The sequence below is a fragment of the Python bivittatus genome, unplaced genomic scaffold (assembly GCF_059951505.1).
Source record: "Python bivittatus isolate LINGU-HERP-01145 unplaced genomic scaffold, Pbiv_v1 ctg000480_np1212, whole genome shotgun sequence".
NCBI lineage: Eukaryota > Metazoa > Chordata > Lepidosauria > Squamata > Pythonidae > Python > Python bivittatus.
This window is the reverse complement of record NW_028277075.1, coordinates 58,191,736-58,218,825: the sequence shown is the minus strand read 5'-3', so window position 1 is coordinate 58,218,825 and position 27,090 is coordinate 58,191,736. Positions and strand designations below refer to the sequence as shown.

Below are 27,090 nucleotides of genomic sequence, written 5' to 3'. Positions count from 1 at the left end.
TGCCTTTCTCTTTTCTGTATCCTAAGTCCTGAGCTCAGCGTAATTTATTTTCCATTGTTGCATCCAAATCAGTCTATGTATTAATTTAAATTATTCCATCTTTGAAGTCAAATACTTCTGCTTAATACTTTGCATTATTCATAAAAAATTAGGCAGTTCCTTTCCAAATGTTTATTGTGTCATAAATACTACTTTCAGAATTATTTATCCTGTTAAACTTCAGCTTTATTTCATGGATAATATTCCAATACATAGTTTGTTATTAAATAATGTTAGTAGTACTTTCTTAGAAGTGAAACATACAACTTATTTCCGATGACTACAGGCTTTCCATTTAAAAATTAGAGAGTCTTGTCCCCCAGATTTAATGTAAGTTACCAAACTCATTCCATACCTGAGAAGTATAGCTAGTTTCAAAAACAGGCTGCTAAATCTGTCTGTCTGTCTGTCTGTCTGTCTGTCTGTCTGTCTCTGTCTGTCTGTCTGTCTGTCTGTCTGTCTGTCTGTCTATCTATCTATCTATCTATCTATCTATCTATCTATCTATCTATCTATCTACCTATCTACCTATCTACCTATCTACCTATCTATCTGAAATAAACTTTTTTCTCTGCCAGAATCTAATATTTATTCTTTATTCAGTAGCCAGAAAGCCTAGAGCCTACATTACATAGGCTAATATGAGTAATATTAGTTGGTGTCCTCTATTGTGTATGAAAAAAATCAGCATTAGCAATCCTGCTCTTTTTCAATTCCAGGTTTTTGCATGAGAAAAATTGTGGAGGGTGGTATTTTAAATGAACTTCTGAGAAGTTAAAGTTCTATATAGGCATTTTGTGAAAAGGGTGAATGGCTGTTTCTAAAGGTTTGAACTTACATCAACTTCCTATTAATGATTTAGACTTCTATCTTTTTAACTTTTTCAACTTTGCCCTTGTTTTGTTCTTATTGATGTGTGCTCTGGGTTTGTTCTCCATTTCTTCTTCTGTGCAATATGGGAAAGAGACTGCCTTTCCTTCTCCCTCTTTCCAGAATAAGGGCATCTGAATGCATGAATAGGTACCAAATAATTACTTTTTCATCCCTATTGTGAATGTGTGTGTGCTGTATTTAAAAATGGTTGTGAATTAGAATTATGTATCCTAATTTATGGCTCACAGTGTGTGTTTTGCTGTCACTGATTGCCTCTGCACTTACAATCATAGCTTTTCATGTTGCTTGTTTGGTGTGCTGCTAAGAGATAACTGGCATATATTTAGACATTGCTGTTTTACACTATCAGTTACACATGCTGGAGATAGTCTTTCTAATGACAGGGTCTGCTGATAACATGACATGTGTTGCTTACTCTAATTGTGTAAGCTTTCTTTTACTACCGAATGTGGATATTGGCAAAGTTCTACTTGCTGCTATTTTTAATTTGACTATCAAAGAAAAACTGTATTGTGGCTGGCCTATGGTCACTCTTCTGGAGGAATAGTGTGCTACATTAGGATTCAGTCAATCTTTAGTATGATTGTATGACCCATCTTAAAATTTAGAAAACCCATAACTGATAACAGATATAATTTATTTATCGATACTAATAGAAGCTGCAAATGGCTCATTAGATCAGCTATGGTCAGGGTTAGGGTTGGTCATTCCAACCATTACTTGGATAACTGGTAATTCTAGAGCTAATACTACAAAGTGTGTATGTTTGCCTGTAGAAGGAGAAGTAACACTCAGGGCCTGAGTATCTTGACAAGTATTTCAAGATGATGAGCTGCTTTCAGTTCTTTGTTTTCAGGTATATATGCGCAACCTGAAAGTTATTGTTAGGAATTTGCCAAAAAGATAAAAATTGTTCCTTTGGCCATGGATTTTAACTCTGTAAATTCTGCCAGTTGCAACTTGATAGCTTTATTTATTTATCCACACTTTTTCCCCTCATGCTAAGGCTCTGTGTTGGATGTAGTGTTACTTTATGCCTCCACAACAAGACAGTTTTAGTTGTGGCATTAAATTACCTTCCTTGTCTATGTTAATGTAGCATGTACTGTATGTAGTAGCATAATTTGAACTAGTTTGTATGATCTTCCCTCTTGTTCTGATTCCCTCAAAATACTGTATTCTGCCTCGTGTTTCACTGCATGTTGTGGCTGTTGGCAGCATGGTGTGTAAACCCCCTGAAATAAGAAACCATTGCTTGTACTTGCCCCAAATGTGACTTGATCCAAAGGGTGCTGACTATCGCTTTTTAAAACTGTATTGCACAGTAAAATATTTTATTCAAACTATTGCTGGTCATAACCAATCTCAGTATTTAGCAACCGTTTTTTAAATAATTTTGCTTTACATTTTAATAAAAACAGAAAACAACTCTTTAAGAATATTAATTCTAAAAGAAAACTGATGGCATTGTAAGATTTTTAGTTTTCTTCTTCTCCTCAATAAATTATTCTTTACACAGCAATCTAATATGTGTAATTTCAGCCAAGGAAGGAACAAATGTAAATTCTGCTGGCCTATTAGTGTAATCTTTGCCATACATTTCCTTGAGATAAGCGGAATGTTATAAAATATTAAAATGACTGATGCAAAAGCCAGAAACAAGCTGTAATATCATTAGAATTATATGAAAAAATCCCACAAATTTGTCCTATTACATAGAAACAGCAGGTGCTGTACTGCAGTGATTTTGATGGTATCACTTTATATTTTGTAACAGAGGCCATACTGATTATTTAAAACATTTTGCCATGCTGCGGCATTTGAAACAGCTGCTCTGCTTTCGTAAGCATGGAATCTTGCATATCTTTTCTTCTTTAACGTTGCCTAAAATGCCTCTGTCTCTCTCTTTACAGGCTGTCCATACAGGCATGAGGGCTTATATTTATAATAAGAGTTCTGTTATTGGCTCTCAGGCAGAGCATTCAGGGATGCGCACATACTACTTTAGTGCAGATACTCAAGAAGATATGAATGGCTGGATCCAGGCTATGAATCAAGCTGCTCTTATGCAAACACATTTTTCACCAAAGAGGCAAGTTCAAGTATTTCCGTATATTTTAAATGAACAATATATTTTCAGTCATAGTTATAAAAACATTGTTTGCCTTTTTTTAAAAAAAACACTCTTTAACTTTTAAGGTATTAGACGTCACTGCCACCTGAAGAAGTCTGTGCCCATTTATTTACAATAATGAGCAATAATAATATCCATTCTGAAAATCTTGCAGAAAACTGCAAGGACTAGTCCCGGCACTCGCCAAGAGTCAATACAGACTTGAAGGCTAAATGTAAATGTAAATTAAATATAAATGTAAAACAACCTCACAGAGGTCTCCATGTAATTAAAAACTTCTCCCCTTTCTCTTGCGCTAAGATTATATTAAATTTAATTTTTCGGTGTGGTAATTTCTGTGTCTGAAAGGATTTCTTTAATGATGTGAGATAATTATTAAAAGGTACATATCATAAAAATAATAAGTATCAAGTATTAGCAAAGATTGAATTTGGGATTAGTGGTAGAATAGCAGGAACTTGAGTGAACTTTTTATTGTATTGCCAAGGTGAATGTCACCTCAAAGTTTTTTTTTTCTAGGAATCTTTCAGAATCAGAAACATATTTCCATTAGAGCTGTTTATATAAAGCATTTAATAGATTTTTAAATAAATAGTAAATATATGTATTTTCAATCATGTAAAACTCTGTTAAGCCATTTACAAATTGTTTTAAATAGATGCTTTAAGTCAGTGTTGTCCAAACTTGGCCACTTTAAGATGAATGGACTTCAACTCCCAGAATTCCCCAGCCAGCCATGCTGGCTAGGGAATTCTGGGAGTTGATGTCCACTCATCTTAAAGTGGCCAAGTCTGGACAACACTGCTTTAAGTTGTTGTAGTTCAGATACTATGTTATCTTTATGCTAACCATGTGAATGCCAGAGACTGCTGGATTCTAGGTCCTGTGAATTAGTAAGAAGCATGTTCATCTGGCAAAAGAAAATACTGCAGGGAGAGGAATTATCTCAGTTTTTCTTACTACTTAAAACCCCTTTATCTGAAACCTTCACAGGATCATAGATAGGTAACTTCAGAAAAATAAGAACTTTTTATTTACTGGATGGAAAATAAGTTCTCTGTATATTCACATTTTAATTCCTCTTTGATTGCCTAAACATTCTCCTTTTGCTAAAATAAAGTATAAAAATAGATAATCTGTAGATGTATGTTTATTCAGGCTAATCCTCCCAGTCCTTAAAATGGCAGATTTTGTGGCAATTATTTAAATAATTTTCTCCCTAAGGAAGTAGGGATGGTCACTTTAGGAATTATTTTTAAGTGGATCTTAAAAACTTTTTGTTTTACTTGACATTTTATTAAATTTCCATGCAAGCAATATGTTAGGATAATAGGTTCTCTAGTCCTGACTGCCTTTTCCTCAATACTCCAAAGTGCCTTGCCTTTAAGATGATCAGTCAGAAGGTAAGCAGTAACAGCAGCCATTTTGATGACAGTAATGATGGAACAACACTGAGTAACCTTATTCAGTTTCCTTCCTGGTCAAATTAATAATTGCATGGGCCAGGAGAAAACAGCTTTCCTGTTTAGAAGTCAAGGCACTGGGCTAGAAACCGGGAGACGGTGAGTTCTAGTCCCACCTTGGGCATGAAGCCAGTTGGGCAACTTTGGGCCAGTCAATATCTCTCAGCCCTGGGATGGAGGTAATGGCAAACTCCTTCCAAAATCTTGCCAAGAAATCTGCAGAGACTAATTTAGGCAATCGCCAGGAGTCAAAAATTACTCAAAGGAAAAAAAAAAAGAGAGATTTTAATAATTGAGAGGAAAGGTTACATTTTGTAACTTTCTAGTTATTCTAGTCTTATCATGCCTGGAGGCATCAATTTGGGTAAGCTGTTTTAGTCACTAGAATGAACAATAAATATGCAAATTAAAATATGCACTTTTTAGTACAAAATCATGAAAATATCTTAAATATCAAGAGATCTTAAAGAATATAGTAACTGAATATTTTTAATAATTTACACTTTTAGATTTCTGTCTTTGGGAGACTGTAGATCACAAAGAAATATGTGTAAAATAAATTCGGGAAGCTGTATTTATATGGCATTTCCCCCATTATGGGGGAATTATATGGCATTATAGCAAAGAAATGTTTTGTTTGCAAATGCTGTTGTATATCGTACTAATACTCTGTGTTAATATTGTTGTACATGGTGATTCCTGTTAGCCAGTGCACTGGGATTGGCAACATTACAAAGGAGACTTCTAAAACTTATATAAAATTAAATTAAATGTAAACATTTTTTAAAAGTCCTATTTTGGGATGAGAATGTCAATTACATGAGATTTTGAGAGGGAGTTGAAAGGTGAGGAGGAACTGGAAGGCCTGGGGCCAGAAAGAATTGCCAACCTCTGCAATAAAACAAAAAACTGTTCAATTAAATTATAAAATCTCTTCAGAACATAAGTGAATTTTAACAATCAAAATATTGTGCTGACTTTAGTGCCTGTGGGTTTTTCTGTTCTTAGAGAAACAGGAAAAACAGATCACCAAGCTGTCCCTCAAGCTAATCATATTGATGCCTGCAAAGAAGTTACAAAGTTAGAACCTGCTGATGCAAAAAGAGGTTACAGAAAATCACCCGAAAGCTCTGCATATGGCAAACATGAAGAAATGAAAAAAGCAAGAGATGATGAACATTACACTGTAAGGAAGAATGCTGTGGATTCCAGATGGGAGAAACCTAAACATCTGTTAGAACCTGGTGGAACACTGAATCCAGCGTCAAGTATCTCTCGGCCTCAAGCAACTCAGACTCTTGAGAAGAATGGAATGCTTCCCAGTTCATTAAATACAGGTCCAGTAGAGCAGAATGGTATCAGTTTCTATAAAAGAGGCTTTATTCCCAGATCAACACAAAATAAGGAGACACAAAAGAAAAGTAACATGGCTCACATAGAACATTGGGTAAAATTCCAGAAAGGAGACACAAAAAGGTTAGTAAGATAGGACTGTTTGTTCTGTGCTTCACTATTTTAAAATAGAGGTTTGGTACTTTTCTTAACTCGCCCAGTTAATTTTCCTGATCTCATAATTCTCCCTTCAACCACAAGGAGCAGCAACTTTGGGGGCAGCACTGTGGGGCTATGTGAAGCTTCAGGTTATAGACCTCTGCTCTTTCGTTCTTGAATAATATTTCTTGGAATTTAGGAATTAGAATGTGCAGACCAGTGTAAATCCAGTCCATCTCAATGCTCAAATGTTATATATTCATACAACATTTAATTGTTCATTTTTTCACCAAATCCTTCTAAAAAGAAGAACAGTGATTTCCATATTATGAAGTCTTGTAAAATTGGGTGGGAGAAAGAAGTGCCTAATGGTCCAGTTGAAAAACCAGAACTGTGAAAGTTTTAAAATCTCCTATCTAACTTATCATCATAGATTGAGAAACTATTGAAAGAAGAGAACGGGATGAACCTTATTATCTTTTACCTCTTCAATCCATTTTGGCTCTGGGTCAGGGCTGATTAATTTATAGCTTGTGTAGACTTTGTGTAGTTTTGTCTTTATTGAGGCGATCAATAATTTTTGTCCATTCTTACTTGTACTCTTCTGTAACTTCACTTTGGGCAAGAGGTCATGCTTATCACTCTTAATTATGTATACTATTGATTGTGGTTAGGTTTTACAAGGCCTTCCTTGACTTTGCATAAAGTCAAAGCTTTTCTCTGAAAACATGATAGAAAACCCAGGAGAGTTTCTGGACATATTAAGTCAACCATCTCCTAATTGTGCAAAAGATTAGACTATATGAGTTTATGACTTGTCATACCTTTTAATTCCTTTTGTCTTGAACCATAAACAGTCACCCTGTCGTGAAGTCAAGTAGTGAAATTATGTTTACACTTGGACAGCAACTTCAGTTATTCTCTTTTGTTTTTGATGAACATCATATTTTACCAATAGCTTCCCCAGGAAAAGGTCAATATAAATAAATGATTATATATACATAAGAGTTCTTTCTCCTCACTTAAATTTCGTGTATACATACTGATTGAGTAGCTAAACTCTGAAATTTCTTTTTTTCAACTTAAGTTGATAAAATGCTTTGTTGAATGGTATAGTCCACCACCTAGTGGCAAGTGTTCCTGGTGATTGTATACAAAACTGTGGTGAGACTTAACAAATTTGAGGTAGTTATATTTTTTAAATAATGGAGTGACTTCTGATAAATATTGTTTCCCATGGATTATACACTTTGACCCATTGTTATCTATATTCCAAAATTTACAAGAATCTGTTTGCCAAAATCTGTTCTAACCTTCAATTCTGCAAATGTTTGGCTTAATAACAACAGTTTATTTGCTTAATCCTTAACAAAACAATTTTCTTACACAGTCTTGCATCTGACCAGACTCTTATTCGCCAAGTACCAAGCCATTCTGTATCCTTTCCTGAAAATTATCATACTTTGCCAAAGAATACTAGGCAGCCTTCAGGAAGCTCACCTCCTGCAAATCGTGATTTGCCAAGTGACTACAAATATGCTCAAGACCGGGTAAGCCACCTGAAGATGTCTCATGATGAGAGAAAAGCTAACAAAGATGGTACTGTATGGCAGCTCTATGAATGGCAACAAAGAAAGCAATTTAAACACGGGAGCCCAACTGCACCTGTTTATATCAGTTCTCCAGACTTTACAGATTGTAGTAAGGGAAGAAGTTCATTAGAAGTTCCACGTTCAGTTTCTGTTCCCCCTTCCCCATCTGACATACCTCCACCAGGACCACCTAAAGTTTTTATACCACGAAGGCCACACACTCCCGCAGAAAGGGTTACTGTCAAACCATCTGATGAGAGACAAGCAATAGACCCTTTTGTTGGTTCACCACGGAAGATTCGAAACCAAACTCTAAAAGTGAGTAAATTGAAGTAATTGTTTTTCTAGTTTACTAATCAGTTAGGTAATATTAATGGAATTAAATTACAGTGTTTCTTAATCTGCGGATTAACTGATAATTGGGTACCGTCAACCGCTTTGAGTTATCTACTGCCACTGTTTTTATCAAGGTCAAATTCCATGCTTTTCAGCATGTGGCTAATTATAGGTTTAGAAAAATGGAATATGGGCTTAATTGCTCAGTAGATTAAAGTTATCTGAATGAGAAACAAATGTTGTCACTGATTATAAGCATGTTGTACTTAATCTCATTTATTTCAATAGTTGTCCATGAGTTATAAATTGTCCAGGAGTAAACTTTTGGAAATGTAGCTCATTGAATCAGGATTTAATCAATTAGATCAAAAATATTTGTTATCAAGCAAAAGGTTTCCACTGAAGTTTTTTAAACAGACATACCATGCAACAAATCAGCGGCCATGCCACTTTGTATAATGATATAACGTTTATGTACAAAGACAGTAAATATTGCATGTATTGTAAAATAATGTGTTGTGTAATTTAATTAGCAAATTAAACATTTTTTTGCTTAGGGAGAAAGTTGTATAAATCAGTTCAGAGTATAGTGGCTAGGAACTCTAAAATGTTAAAGATTAGAAAAATATTTCTTGAAATGTCTCTTTAATGCTGCCTTTCAATTTATACAGAACTCAGCACACATAGATAGGCGTTCCATGCCTACAATGGGATATATGACGCATACTGTAAGTGCTCCAAGTTTGCATGGGAAATCGGTAAGCATTTTCTATATATTTCCTTGTCTGTGTACTAGTTGAGTCTAATAGAACTCCTAAGGATGTCTGAATCCAAAAGAAATTTTATTGATTTTTCTTATCATATTTATGGAATGAAGTACTTTGAATTTCCTGTCATTAATGGAGCCCTTTTTTAATTGCCACTGGACTCTTAAGCAGAACTGTAAATAGAAGGGAGAGGGATAGGCCCTATTTTGTTTCTCTGTGTTCTAACATAAAGTTGCAGCATTCAAGCAAAAGTAGGAAAATATAAGATAACTGCTCAATCATGTCAAATAAATATTTTCTTGGCACGTTAAGTAAAGAATTCTAACTATGGTGACTCTCCCTGAAAACTGCTAATTTCCTCTTTACAATGTGTCCAAATACCTGCAGCCTGAAGAGCTAACATTGCTTCTCATTCGATTAAGGAGACATCAGGCTAAGTTGGCTCATATACGAAATTACACAATCGCCCAATTACTACAGCACTTGCCAACTAATTCCACTTACCAGGTCAGCTGCTAATTGGCCCATCTGTGCTGTATATGATGTTCTGTGACTCTGCAAGTGCTTCTCTGGTGCCATGCTTGAGTCTGTGCTTTCTTGCCCATTCTTCAGTATGTTCAAGTCCCTGGATCATTCATAATTTTACTTTGCTCCTGCGTGCAAATAAGTATCAGCATTTTTAAACTACAGGCGCTGTTGCATATGAGTAATTGCATTTTGGCTATTATTTTGCTTTGATGTTATTTTTGTGAATGCTGCATTATGTTCTAAAAGAAACCTATTTAAAAAGTAAGTTATTATTTTGCAGTTTATCAATTTTGACTGAAAAAAGTAAGCCATTCTGATCATTTACAGTGGAAACCATCATTGATTACATCTTGCTTTTTTCTCTCCTTCAGTCAGATATTTTAATAACGATACAAGGTCTATGTATACCAGCAGAGTTATATATTGTATTTACCTGAAAGGATGATGACACTGACTTGTAGACAATCCCACCAAAAGTAAGAGTAGGCAGAACAAATGCATATGATGCACCCAGGCAAAATCCTGCACAGTATCTGGCTTCCTCACTGGGTCAATTTGGGGTGTCCAGTTCTAGCTGAGGCTAATCTTAAAGATTTCCCATTGCCATTACCCAGTGTATGGGTGGGTGTATATGACACATTTCTATACATGAATGTATGCGTGTATCTGCCAGAAGCCACGCTCCAAAAAAACGATATTAACTGAACTCATAACTTCTAATTAGAAATAATTGTCGGTAAGATAAGGCACCAAATTTACAAAATTAATTGATCCTTATCCTGCTGTTATCAACCATTCTCTCTCACACAGATTCTCTTTCTTGTACTATTATCTATCTCACCCACAACTATTCTGCCAGAATCCCATTCCAAAAAAAAGGGCAGGGACAATATATAGTATTTGTAATATGGCATATTTTTTAAAAATATGATTTATTGGATTGTGGTGAACTGCCATAGTCCAGTTGTCCTAGGAGCATTACAGTATATAGATATTATAACTGAATAAAATAACATGCATATTAATTGAATTAATAATTACATCTATATTTGTAAAATATGCATTTGTAAACCGTAAAATTTACATTTACCTTTGTAAATTATATTTGCAAAATTAAGTGGTCCACACCTGCATATAGCGACCATTCTTTCTTGCATACATGTGTTATCCTTGCAGATGAAAGAGAAAATTAGGATGGCAATAGAACTGAAGAAAAGAGTTAACTGTACAGGAGAGGGGAGGGGAGGGAAAATGGTGGAACAAAACTAACAGAGGTAAGGCAAGTGAAGAGGTAACTGGATAATGAAGGGAAAAAGAGAAGCCCATTATTTATCCTTTACAAAAGGATAACCTTTACAAAAGGTTTGAATTCAGCAAGGAAATTTTCAGACTAATCTTTAAAGGTACCTGGGGGTTGCTGATTTTTGCCTCTTTTTCATTCCTTTGATTTCAACAATTTAAAAACTGAAGTTGTTGAAACTGAATCAGGAAATGTAAAATGACCCAATTTACAGATATCTATTTGGAAAAAACCTTTCCTCTTCCTGTTGGGTAAATATGGTATATATTTCAGAATTATGTCATTTCTTCATGCATACATTAGTTCACAGACCAATTACAATTAAACACAGAGAAGTTTTCACCGGTGTTTCACATAGTTGCTATTTATGTTAAGCAAGGAATGTCAGTTTGAAGTTTGGACTAAAATTATACAGAAAATGGTAGCCATCTTTTATAATTACTTTTAGAGCTGTGCAATGCTTCAGATTCAATTCTAAAGAGATGCTTTGAACTGTACAGGAATGCAGATGTTACAGTTGTCAGCAACTCATTAAAACAGTTGTGTCTGTTCCCAGGATTGTGCAGCTGCATCGAAAAGTGCTATATTTGCCATTCTACATGCTTTGGAGCCCTTTTTTGGAATCATATCTTAAGAACTGTACTTCCCTAGTTTTCTAATAATAGTTGAAATGATAGAACTTTGTCTATCAGGTGTTGTTTTCTAATATAAATATGTGTGTCTAAGATAAAAATAAATAATAAAATAAGCAGATGAGTCAATCACAATTGAGTGCAGATAAAAAAGATGTAGAACGTAGTCATGATACAGTTGTGACTTAGAATAAAATGTCATGATCTTGATTGCAACAGGCCTCACGTAATTAAATTTGTGACAATCCACACAGTATGTTTTGAAGTTAAGAAATTGTGCTTCAAGCAAATTTAATCAGCCTAAGAATTTAGCTTATTTTAGATCAAGATAGCAGATTCAGTCATATACATAAAAGGTCATACTAAAACGAAACAAAAATGCTAGTAGAGGAAAGAGCAGAGAAAGATACCAGGAATGTAGGGGTTGGTATTCATAAGTATGGCTCATATCCTAGGTTTCAGCATATCATGGTATCATGAGTTTGCAGCATTCCTTTATGAATTACATATGCGGATTCAACTGACCTGCAATTTGATGCTAAGAATAAAAAAGCAGCATGATGTATTTGGTCATATAATGATACAATCATCAATCAAGTATAATGGTTTAGAGAAATTGTGATGACCTGCTTTTACCCATAGCTCCTTACCCTCCCATAGCTACACAGAAACCCAGACAGACAATAAGTAAAAGCTGAACATAGGAGAATTTAGTTTCCAATACAAAGATTTCCTCAGAGGAGAGAAATAAGAGACTAATTATACCAGTTGGCATTCTCTCCTGTTAGGCTGCATTGGCTCAGCTCTGACTGGTAGAATTTGGCCTATCTCCTGTCTGCATCTTCTGGCTGCCCCCAAGAGTCCTCTGAGCTGGGTAGTTTCTGTCCCACACTGGTCTCTCAGTCTTTAGAAGGTCTTTGGATCCTCCCACTCCCACTCCCATTTCAAGAGACATGCCTCAGGCTCTCCTCAAACCTGCAACCAGCCTATTCTAGTTCACCAGCCAACATTGCTCAGTACTACAACCAACAAGAAGTTTGCAACAGCCAACACTGTCTAGATCCATTGTAAGTTATCAGCCATTACACCTCCTCCATCAGCATTATTTCTGTTTTTCAAGACTCCACTTTCCTTGGCCAACTCAGGAGCCCCCTTTTCCTTCTTCTTATTTCAAGAAATTTCTTTCTGGTCTTAATATTAAACCAGCATTTTTGTATGTCCTGTGTCAACTTCAGTTTTATTTATTTATTTATTTATCAAATTTGTCGCTGCCCATCTCGTTGGAAGTGACTCTGGGAAGTTTGATACTTTTTTCTTTGTGTGAAAATGCAGTCAAATAAATTCTTTGGATCTCAAATTGGTCCTGCTTTCCTTCACCACATCAAGTTTCTCCCACACAGCAGCTCAAAAGTGCTGAATCCTAAGGAAGCCTGGAGCACTTTTGTATATATAAAGAATATACAGAGAAGCCAGACATCAGCTTTTGCATACTTTAACTTGTTTTTCAGCATCTGATTTAACCTCCCAGTCCATCCAAGGATGTTAAGGACTGTGAGCAAGAATATCGCCTCAGAGTCCCTTATTGCATAATCACAAATTACCAGGATATACTGTTGTCTTCAGCTGACTTTGGCATGGGACCAGCTATGCCTGTGGCAGTTCTGGAGAATGGAACAGGAAACAGAAGGATTTCTTTCATGGGAATCTTGGATTTCACCTAATATTCTGGGCAGATAGACAATGAGTTTCTACATTTTTAGTGATTCCTGGCCTGATTAGTGTTTTCACTTGCTCCATGTGACCTGCAAAAGGGGTTTTCATGGGCAAGTTTTAGAATGTTTGGTCTGAAACTCTGTGGAACTACAACTCGTTACACTTTTTTTTTTCAGAGGGGATCCCCTCTTTTTCACAAAAACAGGATGTTCTACCCATTCATCCACTACTCATTCATTTTCATTGTTGGCCACTGCCCATTCACAACTTGCTGAAGAAGGGTCTGTTTCTTGGAGGTTTCTGATATTCACCTCCCATTTTGCTATAAAAGCCTCTCCTCTGCCTCACCCATTTCAAACCTGTGTATAGCTAGTTCCTATTTTCCTGTTGCCATCTCTTGGGATAGCTTTTTTATATTCAGGTATCCAGTGAGTTTTATTAGGGTCACTCTTCTTAGTTAAATCTGTAAAGGACTTTTGCTTTGGTGGAAAAAGGCATAAACTGCCCACAGTACTCTGTAATTCCCAGGAACAATCTACTTGATGTTTTGATACTGCATCTGTTGGATAGTTTGCGCCATCTATGAATCTCAGGTGATGCTGTTCAGAAAACTCCAGATGATGCTCAGTTTAGCCATGCTTTCCTAAACTAATGAGAACTTGGGAAGATTTCAGAGAATGCTTCTTTACCCCTCACTTTCTCCTGCTTTTGGAATATTTTTGTTCGTGTTCTAGCCATGGCTGTTGCTCCTTTTTCTTCCTGTTTGTGTTGCAGTGTAGGCCCTTTAGCTACCTGTTGTCTACATATTGGCAGGTCAGCGCCAATAATTACTTCATATAACAACTTTTTCACAATAGCAACAGTGATTTTCAGTCTCTGCCCTGGGATTTGAAACTAATGATGGCCTTTAAACCTATTCTAGGTATGCTTTTGACTAGGTGTAGCCTCACTAAATTTTTCCCACTGCAAATGTCCAAGAAGATTCTGCTTCCTAGCTAATTACTTATATGGGTACCATTCCTACTTTCTTTTGGGAACTATGCAGAATATAATTTGGATATTTTCTTGGAGCAGGCTTGGTGCTATTTTGGCACTATGACAGACATTCTTTCCCCTTTTACCTTTTCAGTCTCCTATGGGAAAAACCTTCCTATCAGAAACCAAGTTAACTCATTCTCTCAGTTTCTGCTTATCATCTGACCAGAACCGAATGTCTATTTGGCTCCATGACAGGATGCTAATGAGCAATAGCAGTAGTCACCAGACTGTCCATTTTTCATATGCTCAGACAACCATTCGGTTCTTTTGGTTTCATATTATAAAGTTACCCTGAAGGAAAGTACATGCTTTAAATCATGAATGTGGCTAAAAATGATGACTGTGGTATCACATGATGAATTTAAGTAGTGTGGTATTAAACCTACCTCCTAAAAGTGACTTTGTTTTTAAAATAATTTCAGATGTACAGATCTATGTAGCACTGCATGTTAACCAATTCTGTAGCTAACAAGTCTTTATATTTTGAGTGTTTGCTTCCATTGATTCACTTGTTCGCTTCTCATTCAGCTATACCTATCAGTTTGGAAAAGCTAAGAACAAACTATTCTTCCTTGTTGGATAGTTTTCGTTTATACTAGGTCTATCAGATCTGAGCTGCAAAACCTCAGATGATTATAGACAGCAGCAAAGAAAGACAGAAAGCTCAAAGTCTTTGCTGCCCTATAGTGGTCATCAGTATTTTTGCACTCCAGATCTCTCTGTCAAATATGTACTGTATATTTTTGCAGAAACTTCTAGAGGTATTTGATAAACAGTTACAGAGTCTAATTATGCAGTACATTATATTTTACTATTGTTATGTACTTCTGTTTGCAGGCTGACGATACCTACATCCAGCTAAAGAAGGACCTTGAATATTTGGATCTGAAGGTAAAACATATCCACATAAAATGTCATTCTGATAATGTTACTTTTTTAATTTTTTCCATATATACTTCCCTAGTGTATATGTTATACTGCCAACTTATAAACTACGTGTTAATTAGGTTTCTTTTGTATATAGCTAGAATAAATTATAAATAAAATATACATTGTAAAATGAAAACAAAATTTAGTCTGTTTCTTTCAGTGAGATCCAGGAAGTTCCATACAAAAATTTGAAGGTTCTTCCCCTAATTACCAGGAGGATGAATTTCTGCTTTTTTGTCACTCTCCGCTTCAGCTGTTCCTCCACCTTTCAAACCAGCTTTTTAGATAGAAAAACAAAAAGAATACTACAAAAGAAAGTGAGAAAGCATTCCACTTGCAGTTGTCTAAATCCAATCTAGTGTAATTTAATTTACAAATTAAATTTGTAGTTTCCTAAGGAGGGCAAAAATGTAATTATAATTAAAATTTAGTGTTAGCATACAGTCTAGTGTGGATCCCCCACTTCAGACAATTGTGCTATAACTATAGAGTCATCTTTCTTAACTTACCAGTTAAGTTAAAGGAGCAGCTGCTCTCTGCTACTCTGTGTTAGATTGAACATGTGAAGGTAGTGCCTAAACATGCCTACCAAATTGCTTGATTCCTTCTAGCAGTAGAATGTCTAAACAAAATAGGACGCCCCCATGAATATTTCTAGGGCAGGAGAACAAATTAGAAAAAGTGTGATAACATCATCATCACACAACTGCTGCAACTTAGATACGTGTTGGCATTAGGATGCAATTATATAATCATTTATAAAATTATATAATTATATAAGCATTTTAGTGGTGATGTCACAAGATATTGGGAGCCCCGTCTGTGGTTTATTCAGCTTTACCTGCAAACCAGAACCCTTGCTTTGCTTTTCCCAAGCAAGCCAATAATTGGAAGCCAAAAACAAAGCCCTGACTTCAGGATCTGTTTATTAGCAGAGGAAAAAATAAGTGGAGCATATATAATGTTAAGCAAAGCATAGAAAAGAACACCTGCTGGTTTTCATTTAGTTGAGGAATTAGCAACTTCCTTTTTTGGGGAGAATTCTATTTTTTCCTCCCTTTTCTAGGAGCCATGGTGAGGAAGGTGTAGCAAAGCAGTCAGTTGCTTGGCCCATTTATTCTTTTGGGGATTCTGGTATTAATTTAAAGGAAACCAAGATGTGCAGAGCTTTGATGCACCTATTTGCCAAGTGCTACTACATTTTTGTGTTTTGCTGCTGAAATTCAGCAGTATGATTTATGAGGCGAGGGCGAGGGCGAGGATAACTAAACATCACACAAACCTTAACTACAGTAAGGAATGTACAAAATGAGTAAAGCAGTTGATAACTACGTATTAGCAAAGATAATAAGAAACTAAGTCAAAAGTATCTGTCACAGAATCTCAGCATAATGAGCTGTTTCATAAATTAAAAAGAAAGTGCTTCTTGGTTTAGGACATTTTGAATTTTTTATTGTACCCAGAAATATTCAGAAAGGCAATAAAGATCTTTAAACATTAGAATGGTATATTTAGTAAAAAGAATTTCCATTAACAATCTGTTACTATATCCTATAGCATTTGAAGTTTTTGAATGTGTTTCAGATAAAAACAAGACTGAGCACGTTGTAGTAAATAATCCTGGAGGTTGCCAAGACATAGGTTACTGTTAAAAGATAATTTTTGCCCAAGAGGAAATAACATGGCACATTTTTTAAATGAAAAATGTGATGCAATTTGGGTATCAGTATTCAGGGACAAATTTAATCGGGCTCTCAGGGCGGTGAATCTGGTATCTTAAAGGAACTTCTGTCCCTCTGCATACAGATCAAATAACATCTTAATCTGTCATGATATTAGATAAAATAAGGTCTCCACATTATGTGGTTTTTTTTTTTAATGGAATCCAACTCTCAAGATTTTTGTTCCAGATTTTAAGATACCATTTCACCAAAAAGAAAACAGGAAGTATCTCCTAGAAGTTAACTTCCAGTTGTTTCATAGAAACATCCGTGTATTTTTCTTGGCAACCAGGTCTGATCCTTTCTAGCTTTTCAGCAGGAACGAGAGTTGGCTAGGTGCTGCATTAAAGCTACAAGACTTCATTATCCTGATAAATATTTCAGAAATTATGCAAGCTTATGACTCTGCTTGGTTTTCATCCAGGAAAAAGCAAACTAAATTACAGAGTAAAAAGAAGCACCTTCTCCTGGCAGCCCAGGTTTTATTAAAATGGGTTTAATTGAATACATGACTGTTTTTCTAAAATACATATTTTTATACAGGAATGGTATTTGGATTTAAATTTTACTGTCTTTGCTTTCTGTATGACTTTAGGACCCAACTTCAAAATTTGCTCTCAGATTCCAAAGTTGTAGTGGACTGAGAATCTAGGGGATAGAGAAGTATCAGAATAATAATGTAGGATGAGTGAATCTGCTCATCCTTTTCAGGGGTTAGATAAAAATGAAAAATAGACTTCAGAGTCTTCTTTCTGGTATCCTAAAAGATTCAGTTAGATGTCAAGTAGCTTGCAGATCCCCATACCACACCAAGGGTGGAGCAGAAATTCAGGTACTTCTTTCAAGAATCTGTGTATCCATTGGATTGGAATGCTTTAGTTTAGATTTCTATCTTATTCTGCATTGTTTCAGTTTACCTTGGATATACATAGGGAACATTGAGTATGATTGCCTAAACTCTATTTGTTTTTGTGTGAATAATCCAGTATCCGGTGCTCCATTTACAGTTATATTGTATAGTTTAACTTGTATCATCCTAGTATTGTCAAAGCCAAAAACAGGAAGTACGGTTTGTAAAATTTCAGCAGGTTTAAAACTGTTTCAGAATTCAGTACAAGTACTACCCTGTTTAAGAACAAGTTCTGTTCTCAAGGTCTGTCCTTAAGTCGAATTTGTACGTAAGCTAGAACAGTATTATTGTATAATACTGTATAAGTAGTATTGTAATGAACTCGAACCATTGTGTATTTAACTCAAATCATTGTGTATTTAACTCAAATTTTGCTATAGTAGACTCCATTCTTAACTATGGGTCATCTGTAACCCAGGCATTCTTAACCCAGGGACTACCTGTAGATCTTTCTACTTACTCTGGTACAGTATCTTTGTCAGAGGTCTTTTACGTGTGTTCACCACATGAGTTTAGGGTTGTAGCATAACATTCATGAACAGCATAGGATAAGCCTTTTGTCCTTCCCTACCCTTTCTTCTTGCCACTCCAGTTTACGATATGCATCATGAAACTGTAGCAAAGAAAAAAGATGCTAATAAAAATCATACCGTATTCTGATTTCTCTGTTTTCATAGTCTTCTGATGCCACCTTTTCCTCTGTAACAAGATATGTATATGTAATTTTTGTCTGAAACAGATAAAAAATAATGGACCTCTGATCAACATGGTTTACAAAGTGCTAAAGAGCTCAGCGCAAGGGTTACTATCCAGTATAAATGTAAGAGTGCCTGTAACAGAAATGTAATCATTCCATTGCTTTTCAAGTGGCCTTCCGTGTTGAAATAGTTAAGCATTCACAGGTGTCTCATGACACATATATACCACCAGAGCTTTCTGCAAGTTGTGTGATTTGGGGAGGCTTTCTGCAATATTATTGGCTGGCCTGATAGTGCTTGGTTTCATTTTCTCATGTGTTGGGAGCTAGTGGTGGTGATTCCATTTCTAGCTTTACAGAAGTACAAAGCATGCTCTTATGCTTTAATTTTGCTGCCTTGACAATGACGTAATTTTACATGTCTCAGTATGTGATATAATTGCATTTTTTCCTTTGATTTAATGCGTATCCCTAGGTTTCAGAAAGGTTTTGTTGCCTGCACATTTGTTATATCAATTATATTCTGTTATGTCAATATGTATGTTTCCATTTTTGCTTGATTTAGAAAGTTTTAAAATTACAAAATATTTTAAGCAACAGTTTTAAAAACAGTACTTTATCACAATGAAAAGCACTCAGTCTAGTTATTTACCAAAGGCAATAAGCCCTCCTGTATTTGATAATCTGGCTTCCGTTTTATCAGTTTACAATGATGGAAACTTGAAGATGGAGCTGGGACAGATAGTCATGAATGGTAAATAGAACTAATAATAGTATTAATACTAGTTTTTAAATAACAGTTTCTGAATGTTCAAAGCACTTTACATACATTATCTCAGTATTTGCAACAGACTTCTCAGGTGAGTTCAGCATTGTTATATCTATTCAGCTATATAGTTGCAGTTCACAGGTAGTAATTTCCGAAGACTCAAATTAATGGATGAGGTAAATTTTGAACTGATGATTTCCCAGCTCACTGCCCATGTTTAACTATTTCTTTTCTGCTTCCTGAAGAATGAATAGCATTTTAAAATCCTTTGTTTACCACAAGATGGTTTGTTTCTGGAATAAGTTTATGTGGTCCAATTCTATATAATTTTAATTGAGATATGGCAGGAATGTTTAGCTAAGAAGTAAAAGAAAAAACAGTGAAGTTATCAGAATGAAATATTCTGCAAGTTAGTGTAATATGTATGTCCTGTACATGAAAAATGCAGGTAAGTTTTGCCCAACTGCATATGCTCAGGAAGTGAGAAGGATTTCCAACAGAGGCACCAACTTTAATATAAGCCATTTGGCTTGTAAACTAATGTAAAATAATATTACATGATAATATGGTCACCACTTTGCCAAGAGTTTTACTTTTCTGTAAATCACATAAATTCTCAAGAAAATTGTAATGGAAACAAGAACTGCACAATGATTCCCAACTTTTTACTGATAATGTATAGAACAGTGTGTGCAAGTCTAGGATGATATATTTCCTTGTATATTTTTATAATATATTATAAGGCCTTTTCTGATCACATGTAGCTACTGAAAGTGGGACCTGCAGTAGAGCTTCAGTATTGTAGTAGCTAAAAAGAGTCCAACAAAGATTCAAGCCTCTCTTGATATTTTAAGGGATCCCTAAAAAACACCAAATGCACATAAAGAAAGTTTATTTAGAACAGTGTTGTCCAAACTTGGCCACTTTAAGATGAGTGGACTTCAACTCCCAGAATTCCCCAGCCATCTTAAAGTGGCCAAGTTTGGACAACATTGATTTAGAAGTTTTGAAAGATTCTGAAAATCAAATCTTCATAAGTTTTTTTATATCTCTCAAACTCTAAAATTATGAGGATATTTTTGTATATGGTCTTCTGTAGTCTTGCTCTTTAGAGCTCAGTCCTTATCCTTTAAGAAGCATCCTAACCTTATTTATATCTATACTGTAAAATATAAGGCCTCCATCTGGAATTTAGGGTATGGTACCATGGCAAGTTCACACAATGCAGAAGGGATTGTGTCTGTTCCCAATGGACAAGTCCTTTCAGTCCAATATAGCACAGAGGTTTAGCACCATAAAAAGCCATAACATTTTATTCAAGCTACTAGCTACATTCATTCATTCATTCATTCATTCATTCATTCATTCATTCATTCATACATACATACATACATACATACATACATACATACATACATATTTATTTATATAGCTGCCCATCTCAAATACATGACCATGGGTGGCTTACCACAATTAAAAGCAACATTAAAAAAATATTAAACCGTATAAGAAAACAATATAACACAATCCATAACCAAGGTATAAAAACACTGAACAACACTCAACATTACCACTGTACAGGCTCTACCGCACACCCAGATCCCCAAGCCCAGTGGCAAAATCATGTTTTTAAGGCCTTATGAAAGGCCAGTACGTTGGGGCCAATCTCATCTCCAGGAGGATGGTGTTTCAAAGGGCGGGCACCACAACAGAAAAGGGTTTCTTCCTGGGCCCCACCAGATGGCATTCCCTAATAGACAAAACCCAGAGCATGCAAATGCATATTACAAATACAAGTTGTATGTATATGCCATATTGAACCCGGCCAAATTTAAAGGAACCACTTAAACCTAGAGTTTGCCTGTAACATATTTTTGGATCAGGACTAATTGGTAAAGAAAGGTATATATACTTATTTAAAGAATTTAGCTATTCCAGAAAAATGTGCCAAATCATTCCTAAAAGGAAAAAAAAATCATTTTTTTGCAGAGGAAAGGATGCTTTTGTTTGCTACTAACATCTTATGACTTCCATGTTTTTACTTTTAAATCTTTTTTCTATATTTTAGATGACAGGGCGTGATACAATAAAAGAACGACATGCAAAACCCATCAAAATTGGAGAAAGTGATATTGATGTAAGTGTAAAGTATCATCTTTCTGATCCTTGCAAAATCTCACTGTTTTATTAATTTAACCTTGTGTTTATATATTCTTATTTCTAGGTAAAACTAAGTGTCTTCTGTGAGCAAGACAGGATTCTGCAAGACCTAGAAGACAAAATAAGAGCCCTTAAAGAAAATAAAGTAATCATTTTTGGAGTTCATTACAACATCTTATTTTTATAATACTCTGTTTCTGGGGTATGCAATCTTTTCTGCCTGAAGGCCCCATTTATATTTTGAGTATGTAGTAGGTAGGGCCAGAATTCGATCTTTAAATGTAATTATCTTTACATTAAAAATGTATTCCAAGCTAAACGTAAGTATTGTAATTACATTCAGATTATGTATTTCCTAATTTTTCTTTTCTGTCATATTAAACATTATCAAATGCTTGTAGAGTCTATATGCAGTCTTGGGCCTCAGGCTGTACACTTCTGCTCCATATAAATCACTGAAAATATTACAATTACTTATTTTGGATATTGTGCTCAACTATTATCTTTAAAATAGAATACATTATTAAAATAAAATAATTTGTAAATATGGGGGTTTTTTTCCTCTGAAGGATTTGAAGATCCACCATGGCTCATAAAATAAATAAATAAATAAATAAACAAACAAACAAACAAACAAACCAGTTGTTTGTTTTAAATAACTTCCCAACTGGAAGGAGACATTTTAAAAAAGCCTAGGAAGATGCCTGAATGATGCCAGAATATCTGTCCTCATTTCCACCTTCCTAGTTTGCAGAGAGCTGGACTTCAGACAAGTTGGAATGATCTGGTGTTATCTGATTTCAAGATAACATTGCTAATCATTTGGCTATTCTGAATCAAACATTTTAAATACTTTTTTTTATTTCTAGAGTTATCCTGTTTTGTTTTTCTTTCTTCAGATTCATCCCTCTCTATTGTTAACTAGGAAATATAATGCCTTTCATAGTAGAAAGATAGGTTTTGTCCAAAGGAATGAGAAGAACAAAATGGAACATTCAGAGACCTGACTGAATTTTGAAAGCTTATAACACAACATTTGGAAAACCTGTTGAGACTTATTTATAAGTTGTTACTGAAATGTGATTCAGAAACTGAACAAGTTAAAGATTGTATGATTAAATGGAAGCAGAATTTGAACAGGGCAGTTGTAGGCCACAGTGGGAATACCAATGGAAGATAAATATCAAACATACTGTGAATATTACTCAGACAAAATGGGTTAAAAAATTGCTTTTTTGTTGGTATGTTGCACCAGTGATGATTGCCAAAATAGATAATTCACATTAAAAAAATTATTGCAAATGCTACAATTAAATTGGATCATTTTTTCAAGCTTGTAAAAAATAATAGAATGAAACAAATTCTAAATATCAACTTTTTTTGTTCTCATTGATAATTCTTATATTAATTGCTTCTGTAAATTACTGAATATTGATTTGATTTTAATAATGGTTTTAAAGATCTTACGCGCTAAATTAAATGTAAGATCACCTTTATATGCATCACTAATAGAATGCTACTTTGAAAATTCTTACTCAATTTTATATAGCTTATAAATCTCTTTTCTATTTCTTTTTTGCTCTTTTTTCTTTGTTGTGCTTTCAAGTATTTGTTAAAATGAAAAAAAGAAAAGAAACAAAATCATGAAAATAGTGAAATGGCTAGTGATTGGTAGTGATCCAGAGAATTTTGGATCCAGGATTTCTGATATCCACAAAACATATTGTATTTTAGAGTGAACTCACCCACCCACTTAATTTTGGCCAAACTATATATCTCATTGTTTCCTTTGTGCCTGAAAGTACACTGTTGCTGTAGCATAAAGAAATGGGAACTTTTATCCTTGTTTTATAATAATATGAAATATTGTTGCACATATTTATAATAACATCCAGAATCTGAAGCCTCTTTTTTTTATTTGTCAGGTGCAAACAAACATGCACCTGATTTTATACATCTTTGAAAGAGGAAAACTCTGCTTTCAATATTCACCAAACCTATTCAAGAATTTTTTTCAAAGACCGAGATAATGTGACATTATCTGATTGACAGTCTATATAATTTTCTCAAAAATTGCTAGATCACACATCTCTAAAATCTAATTCTTTATATCTGGAGTTACAGTATTTTTTCATCTCCTAAGGTTTATTCTTCTTGCTAATCCTAGAGCATGAAAAACCCATCTTTGTTCAGAACATGTTAAATTCCAAGTAGTTGGTATATAATTTAATGCAATATGCATGTCTTTAGAAACCAAAGTTTTCTCAATAATTCTGTCAACTTATTGTATAACATTACTCCAAAAGGAGTATAAAAAAAGAACATGATCACCAACCCAAGTAATCATTAGTCCATCCCTTATGAAACATTCTAGATAGTGTCCAATAAATATGAAAAACAATATTTTAGTGGATTAATTTCAACTTTAAATTATAGGACATAAACTTAGTATTCTTCAAGACTTGAGTCCATTAGTTTGGAAGGACCAGTTTCCAATTCTTGATTCCAAGATTTTCTATATTTGTTATAGATATTTTGAACTGTTCCTTTAATTTTTGACAGAAGAAAGTAGGTTTAGATTCTAAAATTAAATTCTTCAGTATTAATAATATATGAGGTATTTTAAAAGCTGCTAAAGCATCAGGTCTGTATTGAGCTGATAGTAAACTAGAATAGTTGCAGTGGCTGAAAAGATTTGAAGTAATCATTAAACAATAAATGATATAATGTAATTATATCCTTTTGTGCCCATTCTCTCCAGTAAAATGTTTGCAGCGAATTTAAGAGTAGAAGTATTCCAGAGAGTTAAGTATTTATGAGATTCTGTATCAAAATTAAACCTATCACCTAACAGGCCCCACATACATCTTACCACTAGCAAAGTTGGAAACACTAAATTACTCCTGGTAAACTTTGTACCTAACAGCTGCCAAGATTTAAATGGGTAAGTACAATGACTTTCCAATTTAGCCCATAGTGGCAATTTATCAAAAATAATTTCTTTCCAGTAGAATATTGATACTAAAATATATTAAAACCACCATTTGTCATAGACAAAGACAATTTAGAAAGAGAGATTCTGGGCATTTTATCTTCCCAAATTTTCTCAAAAGCCTATCAATTTGATCAAAGTACATTTTTTGAAATAAACATGGATATCACTCTTAAAACATACTGTATAAAAGCCTAGGACTTACATTAATTTATTTTACTCCACAAAGTCAAAGGTATCTTATACTACCTATCAAATTCTGGTGCAATTTGCTCCAACACAGTAGACACATTAACTTGGCCAAATGTTGAAATATCTTTATAAATATAAATCCCTAAGTGTTTAAGAAATTTAGCAGAAACTATAAATCCTGTCTCTGTACATCATTCCAATGAGACATCTGTCCCTAAAAGAAGTAAATTAGATTTACCCCAATTAATCTTATGTCGAGAATATGAGCCATATGACTAAATTTTACTCATTAGAGTGGGCAATGAGAAAGTGCAATTGCTAAGCTCAACCAACATATCATTGGCATAAAGAAAAATCTTACATTCAAGAGAATAGTTTTTGTTTCGTTTTTATCAGATGATCTCATTTGTACTGCTAATGGTTCTAAGGCTAAGTAAATAAATATAATAAATAAAGGAGGGGGGCATCCTTGCCAAGTCTTGCATTTTAGTTCAAATGGTTCAGAAATTATCTGATTTGTAATAACTCTAGCAATAAAGTGAATAGGTGAAGAATAATGTATTGACATCCATCTAAGAAAGAATGTAGAAAATCCATATTTAATCATAACCTGTTTCAAGAAATTGATATGAACTATATCAAAGGCCTTTTCAGCATCTAATGATATTATTTCCATGGAATTTAAATTATTTTGTGTTATTGTTCAATCAACAAGTGAGCATATATTATCCAAAGCTTTTCTAGAATGTAAAAAGCCAAATTGAGATGGATGAATAATATCTGACAAAATTGATTGAAATCTTTTAGCTAAAATAGCAGTTAAAAAGTTTGCTATCCACATTAATTAATTATATAGGTATATATAAGGCATCAAAGTTATATAAGCTTTATAAAATGAAGCCATTAGTCTTGCCGTTTTAAACGCCATGTTAGTTCCAGTAAAAAAGGTTCCTCATACCTGTTTGAGTTTAAGACAGAAAGGTGGGATTCACTGCAAGGACAACAGAGATGTTTCAGGCTGTGTCATGTTCCTGATTATATAATTAGAAGAGAAACAGGATTTAAAGCCTTACCAACATGAAATGATTGGAATTTCAATATCAGATTAATTTTTACAATTTCCAGATATCTTAGAAATTTGTTTCCATCACATGTCAGCTCTGAAAAGAACTGTTTTGTGGTATGTCAACTGAATAATTGATCTTTGATTTCTTTTCAGCAACAGGCCTTTAAGGAAAACTGCTTTTGACAGTTTTCCTTGTTTCTACTGTATTTGGGAGAAAGTAGATTAAGATACACATTCCCCCAATAAATGTTTAAAATTATTTACACCCTTTCTTTTGAAAAGTTCAAAACAACTTACAGTTGTTGTTTTTTGAATAAAGAACGTATTTTCTACATAAATACTGGTCATAAACAGCAGCAGAAAATAAAAGCATGAGAGCAATAAAATAATTAAAATATCCAATGATTAGAGACAAAGTGCCAGTAAAAAATTAAAATTATATACAAAACACTTATTTAAAAAAGAAATTCTTTGCCAGTTTCTGAAATTGTATTAATAAAGAAGTGACAAGTATCATCTTTGGAAGGGATTTTCAAGCTGGGTTGCAGCCATTGAAAAACTTTCTTCATAGTCTCAATTAAGCATATCTTTGGGGTTTGTAGAACATACAAAACAACCTCAGAAGACTACTGTAGTAAGAGGAAAGATTTGTACTAGATGTTCTAAATTGTTCACAAATACTTTAAATGGCACCCAGAAACAAACTGTAAACTCCATCCCTATTAGCAAATTGATTACTATATTCTGAACCAATACTCTTTGGAAAGTCTCCCTATATAAAACTAATTAATTGAGATGTGATGTATATAGTGTGGACTAGATCTTCATTTTCCAGAGATAAGACTAGTTGAGCAAAAATCCCTCAACTTGAATATCCAAATCCAAGACTGGGTCTGAAAAATCCAAGATCTTTGGACCCTGGGAAAATCCAAGATCTTTGGACCCTGGGATGGATGGATGGATGGATGGATGGATGGATGGATGGATGGATGGAGAGAGAGAGGCAGACAGACATACAGATAGATATGTTAATGTTTGTTGTAGAAAATTAGCATTTTAAAAACACTAAATTAAAGGGGGGGGTCTCCTAAAATTTCCTCAAACTTTGCTTGTACAGAGTTTATTTTTTAAAACTTTTAAAATACTTTCTTTAGGATCAGCTGGAATCTGTCTTGGAAGTGTTACATAGACAGATGGAACAATACAAAGACCAACCACAACACACAGAAAAAATTTCATATCAACAGAAACTTTTGCAGGAAGATCTCATACATATTCGGGCTGAAATATCCAAAGTATCTACAGTAAGTAGAATATGGTTTAATATACAGTCATAATTTCCACATCAAGCCTATTAGAATTGACAGTCTTTTAAACCTTCATCTGATATGGGAAAAGATATCAAATGAAGGTTTAAAAGACTGTAAGGGCTCGACCTTCAGTGGCCACAGCTTAGTTGAATGCTGACTAATTTCATACTCTTACATGGCTAAAGGGTAGGAAGTGTTGCAAGTGAATCATCCTTGCATCAGAGGCTGATGGGAGATCTATATCCTGGGACCTAGAAGTTATAGAGTGGGGTTCTAGGTTTATCTGTGCCTTCTCTGAAGGAATCCTCCTTGATATGATGCTGGGCTTCAAAAGATGATATACCGAACTTTGCTGCTCTCTAATTGTTTATGTTACTTTTGACTTTGATATGTAAAGTCAAAGTGCAAAACTATTT

At 34.4% G+C, this 27,090-nt stretch overlaps 1 protein-coding gene across 9 annotated transcripts in view; it reads left to right on the top strand.

The window, feature by feature from the left end:
- The window catches only part of PLEKHA7 (pleckstrin homology domain containing A7), a 157,313-nt gene that overhangs the window by 96,335 nt on the left and 33,888 nt on the right, over window positions 1-27,090 (top strand). For 8 of the 9 annotated variants that reach the window (XR_015797091.1, XM_088146002.1, XM_088146010.1 and 5 more), the window contains 8 exons: window positions 2,847-3,025; window positions 5,539-6,006; window positions 7,412-7,931; window positions 8,621-8,707; window positions 14,765-14,818; window positions 21,023-21,091; window positions 21,179-21,259; window positions 26,519-26,668. Coding sequence is in view for 8 of the 9 variants with exons in the window: in XM_088146002.1 (XP_088002128.1) it covers window positions 2,847-3,025; window positions 5,539-6,006; window positions 7,412-7,931; window positions 8,621-8,707; window positions 14,765-14,818; window positions 21,023-21,091; window positions 21,179-21,259; window positions 26,519-26,668 (1,608 nt within the window). In the remaining variant the exon portion in view is untranslated. Of the gene's footprint in view, window positions 1-2,846; window positions 3,026-5,538; window positions 6,007-7,411; window positions 7,932-8,620; window positions 8,708-14,764; window positions 14,819-18,227; window positions 18,309-21,022; window positions 21,092-21,178; window positions 21,260-26,518; window positions 26,669-27,090 lie in introns of all 9 variants that reach the window. The other variant, XM_088146009.1, reaches the window with a different exon arrangement.